The 17121-nt window shown below is 31.5% G+C and overlaps 3 protein-coding genes across 37 annotated transcripts in view; 2 read left to right on the top strand and 1 right to left on the bottom strand.

The window, feature by feature from the left end:
• The window catches only part of Ac76E (adenylate cyclase type 2 Ac76E), a 114849-nt gene extending 113252 nt beyond the window's left edge, over positions 1-1597 (top strand). For all 7 annotated transcript variants that reach the window (XM_074112541.1, XM_074112547.1, XM_074112545.1 and 4 more), the window contains 2 exons: positions 129-263; positions 670-1597. In XM_074112541.1, the coding sequence (XP_073968642.1) occupies positions 129-257 (129 nt within the window). In that variant the 3' untranslated portion in view covers positions 258-263; positions 670-1597. The remainder of the gene's footprint in view (positions 1-128; positions 264-669) is intronic.
• A 6895-nt stretch (positions 1598-8492) lies between these two features.
• LOC141446123 (uncharacterized) overlaps positions 8493-17121 on the bottom strand; it is a 47372-nt gene continuing 38743 nt past the window's right edge. For 7 of the 12 annotated variants that reach the window (XR_012453513.1, XR_012453514.1, XR_012453522.1 and 4 more), the window contains 2 exons: positions 11174-12953; positions 9983-11038 (listed from right to left, as the gene is read on the bottom strand). The gene's annotated coding sequence lies outside the window, so the exon portion shown is untranslated. Of the gene's footprint in view, positions 8679-9982; positions 11039-11173; positions 12954-17121 lie in introns of those variants that run through there. The other 5 variants (XR_012453518.1, XR_012453517.1, XR_012453521.1 and 2 more) reach the window with 4 other exon arrangements.
• LOC141446117 (uncharacterized) overlaps positions 11601-17121 on the top strand; it is a 106065-nt gene continuing 100544 nt past the window's right edge. For 7 of the 18 annotated variants that reach the window (XR_012453497.1, XR_012453494.1, XR_012453496.1 and 4 more), the window contains exons 1-3: positions 12170-12291; positions 13285-13465; positions 13748-15945. The gene's annotated coding sequence lies outside the window, so the exon portion shown is untranslated. Of the gene's footprint in view, positions 11738-12167; positions 12292-13284; positions 13466-13747; positions 15946-17121 lie in introns of those variants that run through there. The other 11 variants (XR_012453506.1, XR_012453508.1, XR_012453505.1 and 8 more) reach the window with 9 other exon arrangements.

Below are 17121 nucleotides of genomic sequence, written 5' to 3'. Positions count from 1 at the left end.
TTAGTATAATTATGCTGGGGAAGGTTATCCACTGTTAACAAATTTTTTTTTATTTATTTTTTTCTAATTACTAGCCAAAATTCATTCTTTTCCTTTTTTTTAAATCCGTAACAATAAAATTTGTTTAGGTTACTGAAGACACAGCGAAAATTTTAATGGGTAATGGATATGAATGTGAAAGTAGAGGGCTGACATATGTTAAAGGCAAGGGCAATCTGATGACTTATTTCGTCAGAACACCTTTTGATGATAAGTAATGAAAGGTATGTATTCTTTTTTTTTAATTAGTTTTTTAAAATTCAAGTTCTTTATTTTTTTAAAAAAATATTACATTCACCAAATACATGTAAAAAAAAAAAAAAAAATTGTACTCTGTATTACAGCGTTTATTTTATGTATGTTACTGTAATCATTATCTTAATCCTAATAAATATTTTTAATTCACCAAATTGGGAATTTTACTTTAGTGGGAAAAATAATCGTCGAAAGTTGGGCGTTTTTCCAACATTACGCTTTTTCGTGCAGTTTTTGACAATCAACCCTTATACAACTATCCTGTAGACTCCACTTTTGTTATTATTTAACTAGGACATACCTGTTTTGTGACTATTATTATATTAATTATTACATCCAATATATTGTAAGATTTCAATAATTCTATAATTGCAGGAACTCACCAACTTGAATACAGTGAAAAGTGCGTTATGTTTATGAAAATGAATTGGGTATGTTTAGGAACAACATAAACAAAAAAAAAACATAAAAATTGTAAGTTATATTTATTTATTAATAGTTATATTTTACTAAATATTATTTTAGTTAAAAATCATCCCTCCCTTGTAAATGATACCACCAAATGAATTGTATAAAAGTACTTTATTTTCCTCTACCAATTGTGATAAATTAAGTATTTACTGAGTTTTATTAGAATTTCTTTTTTGTTTTGTTTAAGTTTTTCAAATCTTTGAGAACCATTTGACATTATATTACAAGTTACGATTTAAAATAAAAAAATTTATAGCATTGTTTACAAACAATTTTAATTATTTTCAAAAAATAGAAACGTGATACGATAAATTTTAGTTACTTTGTTAATAAAAAATTGTGAAATTTTATTTGTAGGATAAATTAAAATTAAGTCTATAGTATTTTTCTTTATTCCAAATAATTATACAATGTACATAGTTTTATACATAAATGAAATCACTTCTAAGAAAGTTTGTCTGGTAAAATAAGTAACATGACATTTAAATTTATATTTTTAACCTTAGCATAATTATTGATTTATTTTATTTTAGAAAGTAATAAGTAACTTTTTGAAACAATAAAAAGAATATTGTGTTTGATTCACCTTTTAAAACCAATTTTAAAAGGTGATGTTCTATATTAATTTATTTTTACAAAAATATAAACAAATATTGGTAATAAAGTATAAAAGGAATTAAATTTCCTCTGATTTTGAAGCTATTGTCAAAATGATAATTTCAATAAGTTTAATGAAGTAAGAGTAACTGAGGATATACTTATGAATGATTTATGGTAGCGCAGTATGATTTTTCATTTAATTATTAAAAAAAAAACTTATTTTATACCTTTACACTCTGTTTGCCCTTTATTTCATAACTACAAAATTTTCCTACAATGACCAATCCGTGTTATAAATTAAATCCTTTACTAGAATGATATAATCCGCCGTATGTTGGTGACCAATCAGTTCAATGAATTTGAAATTAAATGAAATTAGAAGTTTATTTACAATTTAAAAGAGAGATAGATACAAATTGTACAAAAGGAGGTTTCAGGCAGCTATAGTGCCTATGTTCTCTCCATAACCTTAATATTAACATTGGGAAATCTGCCTAAACTTAAGCACTAAGGCAAAAAAAAAAACAACCAACTACATAGAGTTAATTAAAGCAAGATATGCTTTAACCTTTTGTGCTTGTATGTTTTTTTATAACCAAGAGAACTTAAGTTAAAGTCTAACTTGTGGGTAAGGGACTATGTGCACATAAAGTTACAAAATTATTTCAACGAATTTAATTTTACAACAAAACACAGGAAATTATTATTTAATCGAGTAATTTTTATGGATTTATAAAGTACGACTTTGAAAGTAAGGAAAATAAGGATGACACTTGATTCAAAAATCATGCATGATCATACCTGATTCAGAAATCATGCATAATTTTAATCCTAATGCCCCTGTATTACTTTTGATCAAATTTTCAAAGACTGTTTTCAAGTTGGTAGGCTTTATTTCAGCTATTATAACGCTTAGCATTTCTGTTTTGAGTTCATGAATTGTTTGTGGCTTATTAGTACAGATTGTTGACTTTAGAATAGCTTTAGATGGAATTTTATTTACTAAATTTACAATAGTTTACTTTATTACATCGTTTTTTAAGTTAGTAATTGTCTTTCAGGCAAAGCTAGTCGCCAATTATTTTTGTGATACTGAGAACATAAAGCGGAGAATTATAGGCTCCAAGGTCGTCATATTCTTGGCCAGCAAGGCAGTCTTACTGGGCATTAAGTTCTGAACTAAAAGATCAGAAAACCTGACGAGAATAAACAGCAAGAATATGGTGTTTCTTGTTTGGGTGACAGCGCATTTGGGTTCTGCTTAGTTCTCAGCGGCCAGCATCCTTTTGAAAGATCGCAGAATGCCTTATCAGTGTGATCATTAGAGAATGGTTACTCTTCATCTCCCCAGATATGCTGTAGACAGCTTTAAGATGGCGTAGGCTTTCAGGGCCTATCTCGTAGAAACTAATCTAAGAAACTTAAACTACGTATTTAATTTAGCTTTTTTGCTACCCTCACTGTTCAAATCAAAGTCGTAGAATAGCCCTTTCCTGAGTATCCCTACATAGGGCATCTTCCTCACGCATGTCCCGTACTGTTAAGCGATGATTTCGAATAGGCCTCCCTTTTCATCCTGGTTTAACAGCTGATTTCGAAATTCTTCCTTGCATCCATTCTTCTTAAAAAAAACTGCTTGCAATTCCAGCCTTTTCTCTTCTACATTTTTATTTAATTGAATCAATATTTGAACTGATACATCTTAGTCCAACAATCTTAAACTAAATAGCATTCATTTGCAGTACTATCAAACCTCACGTTGTACAATAATTGTATTGCTCACAGCTATGGGAATGATTCTTAATAAGTTTGTACCATTTTATTTGCCTTTCACGAAATTGACGAAAAAAAAGCTGGCTGCCTCGTTACCAACTGGCAAGGATGGTGAACCAAAACGCTTTCAGTTGGTTCCTTACAGAGAGAGAAACGAAGTCCTTAATGAGTGAATAATGAAGGTAGAGCATAGAAATGGCACAATATTAATTAGTAACCAGACTGTTTGATACGATGCCAACTTTCTTCTTCATTCACACAACTGTTGGCACAACTAACACAACCAACTGGACACCACTCCCTTCACCCCTCGCTTCATATTTACATACTATTATTAAAACTTGCTGCAAAATAGGTTTGTGTAAGGCAGGTAATTCATCTGTTTTACAAACCATCCTCTCTTTCATAAGAATAATTTTAAAAATGATAGTTTTACAAAAAAACAAACTAAGTGTGCATAATTTTACAATCACAAGTAAGTTTATACATTCTAAAATATTTCCTTTTTTTTTCTTTTGTGTTTCACCTCTATCTGAGTGGGCTAATATAATGAATGAATTTTTTTATTAGTTCTATCAGTGTTCGAAATATTGTGTCAAACTTAGAAATGGAATTGTTACTTGAAATAGCGTACTCATTTTTTAAGCTCTACTAGATGAGAAAATTTGCTTAACCAGTTAAAGCGCGTTTGACGTGTATACACGTCAAATCAAATCTCGTATTACTGTGCGTTCGACGTGTGTACTCCTAGTGAATAATATAAAATGCTCTATAATCTCAAGCTCCCAAAGAGATTGCAGAAAAAGTGCTTGCAGTGACTATTACAATGTTGTAAACTTTTGGTTGTTTTGCCCTACGTTCGACGTGTATACCACGTCATTGTCTGATTTTAATTCCGCACACTGTGGGTGGATGGGGGGTTAAAATTAAATTCCACGTTTAACTGGTTAAAAGCATAGTTCCTTCTGGAACAGTGGACGTAAGTTAAACATTTTTCGTTGACTATCCCTGAAAAAAAGTTATTTAGAGGAAAAAAAGCTTCTAAATATAACAATAAGTTCATACTTAACCAATGCAAGTTTTGTATTACAAAAATGTTCTATGGAAGAACATTCATTTTTCAGCTAAACTAGTGGGAAAAGTTAGATAAATTCTCAATTTTGTTCATTTTCTTCTTGAAAAGATCATCTTTTAAGCTAACATTATGATTAGAATAGCGAGAAATAGTGACTCTTTCCAAGTACGAGTGTCACAGAGATAAGTATATTGAGATGGGAGTTGTTAGCTGCTACATTTGAGGCCGATGTGAGAGGTCGTCGGAGCGTCCAGCGATGGGCGAAGAATAGCATTCGGCCTTGTGGCGAGAATCTGGCCGTTTTTTTCTGCTCCGATAGATGTATCCTCCTCTTCTACATGCGCTCCTTAGAGCTGTTGAGCTGAAGTTTTTAAGTTACTTGGGCCAGTATGGGTACATCCCACTAGACTCTGTTGGTCAAAGAAAACGGTACACTTCATACCGGTAAGTGGTCTTCAAGAGCCGGATTAGACTGAATGCCTATGTCAACTTAATCTGGCCTTATGCTTCAGAATGTGTAGGAGGGCACAGACCCTGCAGAAATTGTGACAATGGTGGAGAGGAGACGACTCTAAAATCCTGTCAGATATGAGGACAGTGTCAGTTTGGAGGCCAGACGAGATATTCTAAAAAACAAAATACTGAAGGGAAACAATAAGCCATGGAAATATAGTGGTTTTTCATAATAAAAGGGTAAAACTCTAAACTTCTTAAAGAAGGGAGGCATGATCTACTAGACCGCCCAAGAGGATGGTAAATAAGTCTGGCTGCAGTGGCTTGGGCAACTGTTCCGTTTGCCAATAATAATAATGAATGGCATTTACAAAAATTGTGTTAAATAAAGGATATCGTAAATTTCTTTAAAAAAAGTAAGAAAGTAAATTATGGTATAAGTAACATGCGCAGTATTGAGTCGGTCATACGCGCCTGTAAAACTTTTCTTGGACGTCAGTCTTGTCTCTGCCAAGTTTCCAAATTGCTTCTATTTCCTGCGAGAATCTCTCTCTCTGTGTTTAATTTTAACATAAATTAAGTGAAACTATCACTTAGAAGCACTGAAAATGTACGTACCTTTTTTTAACTTTTCTATGAATCAGTGTTATAGGGGATAAAAAAAAAAAAAAAAATTAGAACCGAATTCCACAGATACAAAAAAAAATTGAAGAAGCAATTGCTGTCTGTTCGACGTAGATCAGTCATCGCACATATTAATCATTCCAAGCCTTTATCCATACCCTGCCTCTGTTCTCCTCGGCAGTATCGAGGGTGGGTGGATGTTCTAATTTTGTGTACACGAGTTAGGGGATAGGCACTTAGCCAACTCTAACCATTGCCACACTGTATGGGAAAAGAGTAACAGCAAATTCGGCTACAGTCAATGTACTAAAGCTACTAAGAGAAGGGAGTATGAATCCATTGAAGATTCCATTTATAATTTGTTGAGTTGAATGTTAATAATCAAATCTAATTTAAGTGAACTTTATATTTTCAGAAAAGGTTTTTAAAAATTGGAGTAGTAGATCTTAGATTTTGAGTTATCAGAAGAAATATACTATAAGTTTTGAAATCCCCAGAATCCGATAAAGTGATTTTTACTAAGTAGTCAGTGGATGTAGATCTGTTTGAATGTACATATTAGTGATGGGCTATTTGAGCGGACTCGTTCCATTGGAACGAGTCCGATGGTGGAACGAGTTGATTCAAATCCCTATTTTTAAAAAAAGTGATTCCGCCCCGCCCCAAAAAATTTAGGCAAATAAAAATGAAAATGAGGCAGCAGAAGGTTTGGAACGATTAAACATAAGAACAAATGTCACGCAATTTATTATATTATTATATCATTAAATGTTAGCTTTCCCAGTTAATAACAAAACTATATTTCTTTAACACACATTGAGTACTATCCCTAATTTCCAATTGCTCTGATAAATATAAAATTAACAACGTAATACAAAAATTAACACAAAAATAGGCTAGTCAAATATAAATTAAAGCAATGCAGTTTTGTCATTATCTAGCTTGACCACTAGAAGACTGGAGTTAACTTACTTCAAGAGTATTCAAGGTAGAGAAACGGAAATGGGTAGGAAATTATTCCATAAAAATTCTAACCCTTCAAAATTATAAGTACTCATAATATTTATTTACTAAGAATTGAATATCAAGCTTTTAAAATATTATCTTATTGTTTTACAAAAAGAAAAAGCTGTGTGCTTAATCTTAAACTTAGCGCTGGACACTTACTCTCATCTTCATTGGCGTAAGTTTGAACGTGTACATGTCAGCTAGACGGTCAAAGTAAAACTGGGCCAAAATTTAGTATTACCTAACTGGTTTACTTAGTGTAGTATCCCTCCCACTCTAACACCTATTTCACAAACATTCATCGATTAAAAATATTTTTTAGTTAAATATTCGTTTCATTGGAATACAAAAAACATTATAACGCTTTCTTAAGATGATTTGAATTTTTAAAATTTGTTTTTGTCCATTACTCTTATAAAATACGAAGAATTTCAAATAAAATATAATATATACAAACACAGAATGATCTAGTGTGCAGGTGGAGTCAGTCGTAGTTACCATGACAACGGAACCGTTAAACGACTCCGGCCCAGCTCTAGCATTTTCATTGGTTAAATCCACTGGAGTTGGTGGAGTCGAATCCGGAGTGATTTAAATCCTTTTGAAACCGGACTCGTTCCATTTTTTCGTTCACTGAATCTAGCCAATAGAAATTGCTGGAGCTGGAACCGGAGTTGTTTAACGGTTCCATTGCTATGGTAACGAGGACTGACTCCACCTGCACACTAGATCATTGTGTTTGTATATTATATTTTATTTGAAATTCTTCGTATTTTATAAGAGTAATGGACAAAAACAAATTTTAAAAATTAAAATCATCTTAAGAAAGCGTTATAATGTTTTTTGTATTCAAATAAAACGAATATTTAACTAAAAATTATTTCCAATCGATGAATGTTTGTGAAATTGGTGATAGAGTGGGAGGGATACTGCAGTAAGTAAACCAATTAGGTAATACTAAATTTTGGCTCAGTGTTACTTTCGACTGTCTCACGGTCATGTACACGGTTAAACTTACCCAATGAAGATAAGAATAAGAGTGTCCAGCGCTATGTTAAAGATTAAGCACACAGCTTTTTCTTTTCGTAAGATAATGAGATAATATTTTTAAAGCTTGATATACAAGTCCTAGTAAATAAATATTTCTTTATTTATGAGTAATTATCATTTTGCTTGAAGGGTTAGATTTTTTTTTATGGGAATAATTTCCTACCCATTTCCGTTTCTCTATCTTGGATCCTCTTGAAGCACATTAACTCCAGTCTTCCAGTGGTCAAGCTAGATAATGACTAAACAGCATTGCTTTAATTTTTATAATTGACTAGTCTATTTTTATGTTAATTTTTGTGTTACGTTGTTAATTTTATATTTATCAGTGCAATTGGAAATTAGGGATAGTACTCAATGTGTGTTAAAGAAATATAGTTTTGTTATTAACTGGGAAAGCTAACATTTAATGATATTTTTCAATAAATTGCGTGACAATGTTACTAATGCATAGGGTAAGTACAGAGACCGGAATCGGTGAACGAGTTGTTGGAATCGATTCCAACCCTGGAACTGATTCAAATCCAACGAGTCCAAAGACGGACTCGTTCTGCCCATCACTAGTACATATATCCTATCCGCAGTATCTCCAAACGAGAAATCGTAGAAAGTTGAAATCTTGCTAAGACGATAGAGGACGCCACGAGATTTTAGGTCAAAATAGATCTGACTGAATTACCACTTTATTGAACAAATTTTTTCATTTCCTTAAAAATTATTTAAAAATGACTTCAACAAATTTCTTCACACCAGATTTTCTTGCTGTATTTTCATATAATTTTCTTTTTATTAGTTATTATTTATTTGAAAATAATTTAGCACTCTTTCTTTAATTTGTAATGTTTCATATAATGTAGAGAAAATATAAGAAAAAAATGGGATCGTAATTTGACTTACTCAGAATTAATGAAAGTCGAATATGCAGAAAAGACGCATGGTGATGATGTATTTATAATAAAGAGAACTTTATTGGGTTAGATAAAAATCGAACGGTTCAAATCTAACACTTCTTTGTAAAAAGAAGAAATAACAACTCTGCAAATCAAGTAAACAATAGAAACGTATAAATAAGATAACCACAAAGTAAGGCAGTGTGGCCAACTCAAATTAATAAATTCTAATTAACTTCTTTTAAATAACAAGAAAATATAAATAAATATTTTATTTATATTAACCTATATTTTTCTACTTTTATTTTTTGCTCCAATGATGGAAGTACATCTGCTTTTTCAAATAGCAATGACTAGTAGTCAGTCGTATTACTTGAAAGTTTCACGGTTAAAACCATGCTACGACTGGCTGGAAAATTGCATGAAAAATACCAGCTTGAATGCTAATAAAACAAAAAATAAATAAGTGATTCTACCTGGAGAATTATTCTTTTGAAACTGCAGTTTATTTTTACAATTTTCAACAGTAAATTAGTTGCCTGAAGTAATGCTTGCCTTAAAATAGATTCATTATTATATACGAACAGTTCTTCTCTTACAATCTTATCACTGGCTAGGTACTAGCAGAGAAAAGGACATACTGAAAATTTCAATATCATGTCCGATAGACATTTTGGCAATTTGCCCTTACTATTCATGTGTGTGCGTACCTATTTGGTTTTGTGGATATAATGCAGAGTTCTTTTCAGTTCTATTAAGTCAATAAATCAAAAAGTAAATCACAAAAAAGAAAGTTGAAATTATCTACTGACTTAATGAATGTTTTAAGCTTCAAAATAGAAATGTAAATCTTAAAATACATCTTTTTTTTATCAATTTATATCTTAAAAATTTCTTTTAAAAATATATAAAAAAAAGAAGATAATAATTTTTGAAAAATGATGTAAAAGTGATCTTAAATTCTGAACACAATCTAGAATCTTGATGTTACTAGGAATATATTTTTCAACTATAAGCTGGCATGTTACCACGTTTCGTTCTACTTTCAATGTTATAAATTTCAACCAGAAATAAATTTGGGGTTGGAAAAATATTGCTGTGTTCACACTGATTTGTAAATAAAGCTTAGAAGGGGAGCAATAAATAGAATTAAAAATATGTGGGGGGGCAATCCTTTTTTTAAAAAAATTCTTGACAGATTTCTGATATCAATCTTGAGAACATGATCGTAGAAGATTTTTTTAAAAAATGATTTCGTTGGAATAAATAAATTTTACTTAATTGTCTTCTTTTTAAATTGAAAACACACAAAATAAAAATTGAAATTTGATAAGCAGTAATTGAACTTTAAAAATATTACTGCCGTAATTTCAATTCTGTTTTTAAGAAAGTAAGGTACTTTGCAGTTACTTCGTTCTGAACATTTTTTTTTTTTTTTTTTTTGGCGCATCAACAGCTGAGGTCATTAGCGCCCGGAGCTTTTTCCAGTGCACTGCCGGCCTCCGGACAGTGTTCTCTCGTTACAGACAACACTGTCCATCACCGGACAGTGAGCTGCAAGAAGCTCCTAGGAAGAGAAAATCTAAGGGTCAGCAGCTGGATTCGAACCCGGGACCTCCGCGTGGGAGTCCAGTATGCTAACCTAATAGCTAATCCCTTCCCTCATTTAACTAATTAAAATTAAATTAGTCCAGAAGCCCACGCAATATCAATTTTTATCAGCACCGAGTTAGTAAAATGTACCAAATTTTGGAAATATTAAAGCAAATGTGCACTGCATTTAATTATTAAGAGAAATAGAGGTGATTTGGTTTCTTCTCAGATTTACAGGAGGAGAATTGGGTGAGGTTAAAATAGTTAATTTGTTTTTTCATGCGAGTTAATGTCCCAACTTAAAAAGCAATTCTATTACTTTGATTAACAATACAACAACAGTTTATAGAGAGCCTCAAACTGAGGACTTAATTTGTTTTTTTTTAATCGTATGCCTGCAAGTGGCAAGTTGGGATTCAGCGGCATGCCCTCTAGGATCAGTTCTACTTGAGCTCATAATTCTCCAGAATGTGTTGATATTCTTTTCCCCAGGCCATTTTCAGAGTTCAGTGTTCAAGTTACTATTAGAGGCGGTAGTAATATTCTTGCATACACAGGTCAACCAGTATTTTCTGGAATTCCAACAAAGTTTCGGGGCTTCCTGGAAGAAGAAGCGATGCAAAGCAGATTTTCACAATTCTAGAAGTTCTTTTCCAGATTGATCGGTAGGCCGTTTACTTCAGACCGTCAGAATACAGCATGCTACAGGCCCAAAATAAAAATAAAAACATTTTGCTTACAGCTTCCAAAACTGCAGATATTTCCCATCAAAGTTGAAACACCGAACAAGTGAACCTTCAAAGAATCGTCTTAAAAAAAGCCAGCTCCAATCTAACCACCGTTGGGGTTAGATCACTCCTCTGTATAATAAATACTGAACCGGTCGTTTTCTAGATATCTTCAGCAAATGGTCAGAGTGATGCGCGAAATAATACCTACTTATAAGTGTCGAAGATTAACAAGTTTCTCAGTAGTGCACAAAATTCAAACCTTTTCTATGCTCTCCTTTTTCCATTATCTTATTTATTTTTTAAATTGTGTTTTTCTTTATAACGCATCAGCTGTTAAGGCTATTTATTATTGTATAATTCAGCATTGCGATCAAATCGATTTTATGCAAATAAAATGAAGTTAGCTTTACCGTTATTTACAATGCTTGAAAAAAAAGAAGACCATATTCTTCTTACTTTTGATGATTTTAATAACTTCACTGCGAACAAAAATTAACTAATAGAAAACACAGAAACCAGAGTTAATTCAAAATTAATCACACACTTTGTTAAGGAAAAATAAATTTAAAAGATAAAATAGTACAGAACTATAAATAAAATTAAAATTGACATACCTTAGGCTGATGAAATTACTTTTTTAAAAGACTAAATACAGCACCAATCACGCATAAAAGATTAACATTAATTTATATTTCTTTTAAATGTTTCCAATAAAAATTATTAATGAAAATAATTACATTTTTCCGGCTAATCGGCATGAAAATTGCATCTTAAATTTGGTACAACACATGATTACATTATGATGTTCATAAAGTAAAACATATTTAGTTTAAAACAGGGGCTGGCGCTGACTAATTTTTGTAAATCGATTCATTTTTTATGAAAATATTTTCTTGAATGACATCAGTAAGATAATTTTAAATAAGAACGTAGATAATTGGTAATCAGTGAATATACAGCATTGAAGAAAATATTATTTGTGTGGCCGTGTTTCTCAAACCGATTTCACGAGGTTAACTTAATCATCTCAGCAGCGCTCGCCCCTGGTTTAAAATGGTTTTATGATACATGAAGAAGTTATTTGTGGTTTATAAATTTTAGTCAAAGTTGTGTTAACACAGTAAAGTACTCCTCACTTAATGACCTATCTGTTTGATGACTACTCGGAACTACTTTAGGTGGGAAATGCAGTTCTTTGTTTTTATCACAGCCTAGTTTACGCCTACTGATTTTCGCGCCTATTTACTCAACTTCGCACATAATTTTCTTGAGAAAAGATATTGCAATCTTTACCGTCTCAAACTTTAGCATCTTATTTAGTTTTCTTGTGTGAAAAAAAAGGGTCGATATCTGTACATTCGGGCTGTTCTTCATTAAGTTTGATCTTCTCAAGTATTCATGGCGTGTTTTGGCATTACATGCCTTATACAGCGATTTAGAATTTGTTGTTATTTAATTGTCTGTTTTATTTTAATGAAGATGCCCCTAAAAGGAAGAGGTTAATGCAAATATTGCCAATTAATGTGGTTGTATCAAAAGGTTTATTCCAGGATTCAATGTGCGGAGGTTATTGTTCACATTAATCAATTAAAATTGTACACAATTTTCAGGTAGAAATTTCTTTCTAATATTTTCCGAGTAATTAAGATGAAGCTGAGTAAGTTACTTAAACCTACCGACCAATTGATAAACAGCGAAATGTTGAGTGACGTCTCAGTCTTTAAATGAGGAGGTATGTTCAATACTTTAGACGACTTATAGGTTACATCAATAAATCATTAATACATAATAATAATATAGATTCTAAAACACATTAAATAACTTAACAATAATAAAATTAATTTCTTAAAACATCAACACAATTGAAATTATTAAATTATTTGCCCCTTTTAAATTGAATGGATTTAAAATCAATGTTTAGAAAATAATTTATGGTTAACAAAATAAGTTATCTTCCAAAGATATTTACCCCCTTTTTTTTCAAACTAAACCAACAGAATTAACAATATTTTATAGTTCCGAATACATTCCAGGGATATTCGTAAAATTGTTTGCTACAGACTCCTTTTTGTATTTAGTTAACCACATTTTTTAAATAAATACTTTTTGAAAGTAATTTATTTATAATTAGATAAAGACTTCTGCACATCATATATTGATTCTGTTTCATCTGTTTAATTTTCAAAATTAAAGTTTCCAAAAATAATTTTCGATAATTGCACAGGCGAGAAAGCCGATTATCACTTATTAGACAGACGCAGATGAAAGAAATAAGCTGACTGGATTTCCAGGCAAAGATCTCGGGTTCGAATCCCAACTATTGGCCCTTAGAGCAGGGGGGGTTTCTAGAAGCTTCTTCCAGTTCACCGTCCGGTGATTGGCAGTGCTGTCTGACTGAAAGCCAAAAGTGCATTGAAAAAAGCTCAGATGTTGACGCGTCTTAAAATTGATTAAAAACAGATGGATTCATTAAGTTTACTAAAAAACTTAAGCTAGAATCTAAAATTTGTTCAATCGGTTCTGAGCTTGATATAATATGACTATCGATATATCGCTTGAGGTATTTAATAATACAGTTATTATTAATCAGAATCGTTGATGTACTTAAATATTCTTACATTAAAAAACCATCATGAAATCAGCCTTAAGATGCATCAATCTCTTCGTCTTAATTTATAACTTTGAGATAAACTTCCCTTCAAATTTTAAAAAGAATTTTATCTAGGTATTTACACAATTCTGTTTAAACGAGATCTTTGATTGATGACTAATCATTCCGAATAGAAGTGATCGATTTGGGTGCATCTTAGCAGTCACTCGTGTAAAGTGAAGATATTTTTCGAGTAAGGAATAGAGGCTTGAGTCAAAGTGGAAATGCAGAAATAAGCCGTCAGGTCCAATTCATGGTAAAATTCTTTGCTCTATGTGTTCCTTAATAATATTTATAAGATTACAATTAGCTGTGAAAAACTAGCTAAAAGTCGGAAAAGTTATTTTTTAAGCATCTTCCGCGATAGTAAAACCTGTTTAATGATTTGCATAATGAAATTTAAGAAAATTTCTTGCTTTAAGAGAGATTGTTTTTTTCTTTTTTAAATATTCATATTTATCTACATACTTACAACTTTTATTGCTAAGTCAAAATCTATTTAACCTTATCATTCAAATAAATGATGTTTCTATTTCAGCGATGTAATCAAAGGACATTTCAAGCAAAGGTGACCTTATTGCTTTCCTAATTGGCGCTTGAGATGGTGATGCGAGATGGCGGTATCCAAACCAACTAGTAAAACACCACACCAGTACAAATTCCAACGTTTGCGAACGGAGTGAAAAGTTCCGGAAAGCCTGGGAAGAAGCATTTTCCAAATTAATGACTGCAGCTGAACAAATTGTAAGGTTGGTGGTGAAGAGTTGTTATCGTAAGGGGGAAGATCGAGAGTTTGCATGAAAAGTGGTGAATGGGGAGGCCAAAGGTGGTGAGAGGGCGTAGATAATGTGCTGCAAAAAGAGGAATAAACTTCTAGAAGAGGAGGCTAAGACCTACAATGGACTCTGAAGATATTGAGTTCTGATAATGACCGCGGCCTCTATAAGTAAGGGAATTGCTTTCAGGCTCCGAGTAGAGTCCCACTGTACTTTCCTAATTTTGATGATTTGAAATTTACATACGAAATTGTGTACCCTCATCAGTGGCTAATATTTCACATTAGGTTAAACTCGGTAAAATCCGTTGATCAGTATGTATGTACTTATGAACTTATGAGTACAGCAATGAAGGTAAATAAATTTATCTCAGATGGTTTTTGGAAATTTTAATATTTAAAAGAAATTTCTTTATTTACAAGGGATTGCAAATGTTATCTGATGTAGCCCTCGTTGAAGACATATATGTAGTTCGACAGTGATTAGAATTCCTTTATGTTACAGTGATTTTAGGTTTGCGTTAGAAACTTCTTTTACGAACCCTCTTCTAGATCATGTTAGCTGTGGCAAGTACTTTGAAAGTGGACGAGGATTAGCGAAGAATTGAAAATTAGGAAATGATTCTAACTTGTATGCCTTCTTTTAACCGCAGAAGACTATAATGAATCGATAGAAGGTTTTCAAATTCACAAAAATTGATAAAAAACTTAAATAATACCTGATTTTTTGTCCTATTTAGCCAGCTTATAATCAGGTGAGCACCATTCACAGTAAAATACAATTAATTATCTATTACTGAACCAATTTGAGTAGATTGATTGGCTTAACACTGAAATTTTTATGTTCTATCGTATATTTTTGGTCTTGTGATTGTGTTTCGAGCAACGGATGCTCTAAGCTTTTGAGAACTTAAGAACGTTTGGACATATCAGATCCTTAACACACAGTTAAATAATGGAATAAAATGTTACTATAATGGATGCTGTGGTGCATCAGGTCCGAGTATTACAATTCAAAATAGAATGTTTTTATTCTCTTTTACAATTATGAATGGGGCAATTTTTTCCCTTCATACAAAATTATAGCAATTCTCTAAACGTTTTTTTGTTACTTTGGTAACCTCTATGGAAAATAAGGAAGGTTATTTTACCTAACAATTTTAATAGTTAAATAGTTTGCTCTGTTTGTTTTGAAGCAAGTTTCCTTTTTCGCTTTGGAAATTCTATAATCTAAAAGTGAAACTAGAATCAAAACTTCGGAAGGGCCGTTAAAAAATTTAAGTTTGTTAAAATAATTCCCTAGTATCTAATTATAAAACTTAATTGCCTGCCACTCTTCATGGAGAAGTGAGAATGCACAGTTTGAGCAGATTTTAAAGGTTAGGTTTGCTGAATATCAAAAAAAAAGTGAAACTTGTATGTTTTTCTAGTTATTCAACATGAATCTCAGAACGAAGCATCAGCTGGCATACTCGTATCTGAATCACAAGTCATATGAAACAAAGACTAAGATAAAGGCCAGAATAGCGACTGGCAATCAGCTGCCTGTTGAAAAAAATTGGTTCGGGTTTGTTAGCAATGATTAGCATCAATGATAGCCTCGCATCATCGGTCTAATGGTACATACATAACCCACTAGTATAAATGAATGTGAAAGGATGTTGGAAAGGAAAAATTTGAGAAACATGCAGGTAATGTGAGTGATGATTCAGATGAAACGTTATGATACTGAGAGACCTGTAAATAACTCATGCAAAAACGGTGGTGACATGATTCCTCAAGAGCAAATTTTTGCACATTGCCTAGCTGGATAAATCCAAGTAGGATATTATAGAAGAGGATCTGAGACATGTGTGAGGAGATAAGTGGCGACAATTATTGGTCATAGGACCTATCAGGATCAGAGTCACAATGCAAGAAGTAGAATTATGGTGCTCAACATTGATCTTTGATTAAAAGAAGTAAGTAGTTTTTCACGCAAGAATCTCTTTAATGTTTCAATAGTGCAAGTCAACCAACCGTTTCAAAATTTACTCTCTTTTAAGGATAACCTTACTAATTTTCATAAAGTTGAAATAAAACAATTTTTTAAATAAAGTACTGTGATGCAAAGAAATTAATGGAAAACCAATTAGTCAAATAATCCCCCCCCCTCACTTCTGAAACTAATTTTCCAAGTCTTTTGAATTTTTCCTTAAAATTGAAGAAAGTTAGAAGTTTTAAATTAGTAGAAAAGTTAAAAGCCAAAAAATGGTAAACTTATCTTAATATATTATTCAAATTTAACCTTAGTTTTAATTAACTAGTCAAGTTTTTGATGTATAAAAACCTCTGAATATTTATTATTCAAATATTTCTTTAATTACTTAAATTTATACCATTAAAAATTCCACTAGTAAATATTTGAATCTTTAAAAATCTTTTTGTATTCGTTAACTTGTATTTATTCAAGATAACTGACTTAACAAAGTCAAACAAACCTTATCAAGATATATTGCTCTATTTACCACAGTATAAGCGTTAGAAAAATTAAACATTTTTATTTAGCTGAAAGATGAAAGATATTTTAATGTACTTTAGAAACATTTAGCATTTTTTTCTATTGAATTCTTAATTTAATGGTTTAAATGAATTTAATAGCCATCTTGACTAGATATTGATGCATCTTAAATTGAAATTCCACCGAAGATTTTGAGGTTTGACAGAGTTTGTCTTGCTTTTTTTTATTTGTTTCAAATTTATAGAATTTGAGAAGTGCAAAATATTTTGTAATTAATGATTTTTTTGGGGAATATTGAGGTGTGGTCAATAAATGTTCAAAGTTCTGTGTTCATACCAACGTTTAGGTAAATATTTATTACCTTCTTAAGGATATTGTAAAATTTGTGGAATTTAATGTTAAGCTACATCATCATAATAACAGTAGAAACAGTTATGATGATGTAGCTTAACATTAAATTCCACAAATTTTACAATATCCTGAAGAAGGTAATAAATATTTACCTAAACGTTGGTATAAACACAGAACTTTGAACATTTATTGACCGCACCTCAATATTCCTTATAATCATCAATTAACAACGGTCGAAAACGAAAACTATCTTTGTAATTATCGCACAATTTTTATGGTTTTTAGT

This window comes from Rhodnius prolixus, unplaced genomic scaffold (assembly GCF_049639745.1).
Source record: "Rhodnius prolixus isolate KJV_2025 unplaced genomic scaffold, Rpr scaffold_1, whole genome shotgun sequence".
Lineage (NCBI taxonomy): Eukaryota > Metazoa > Arthropoda > Insecta > Hemiptera > Reduviidae > Rhodnius > Rhodnius prolixus.
This window is presented reverse-complemented; position numbering and strand designations above follow the sequence as displayed.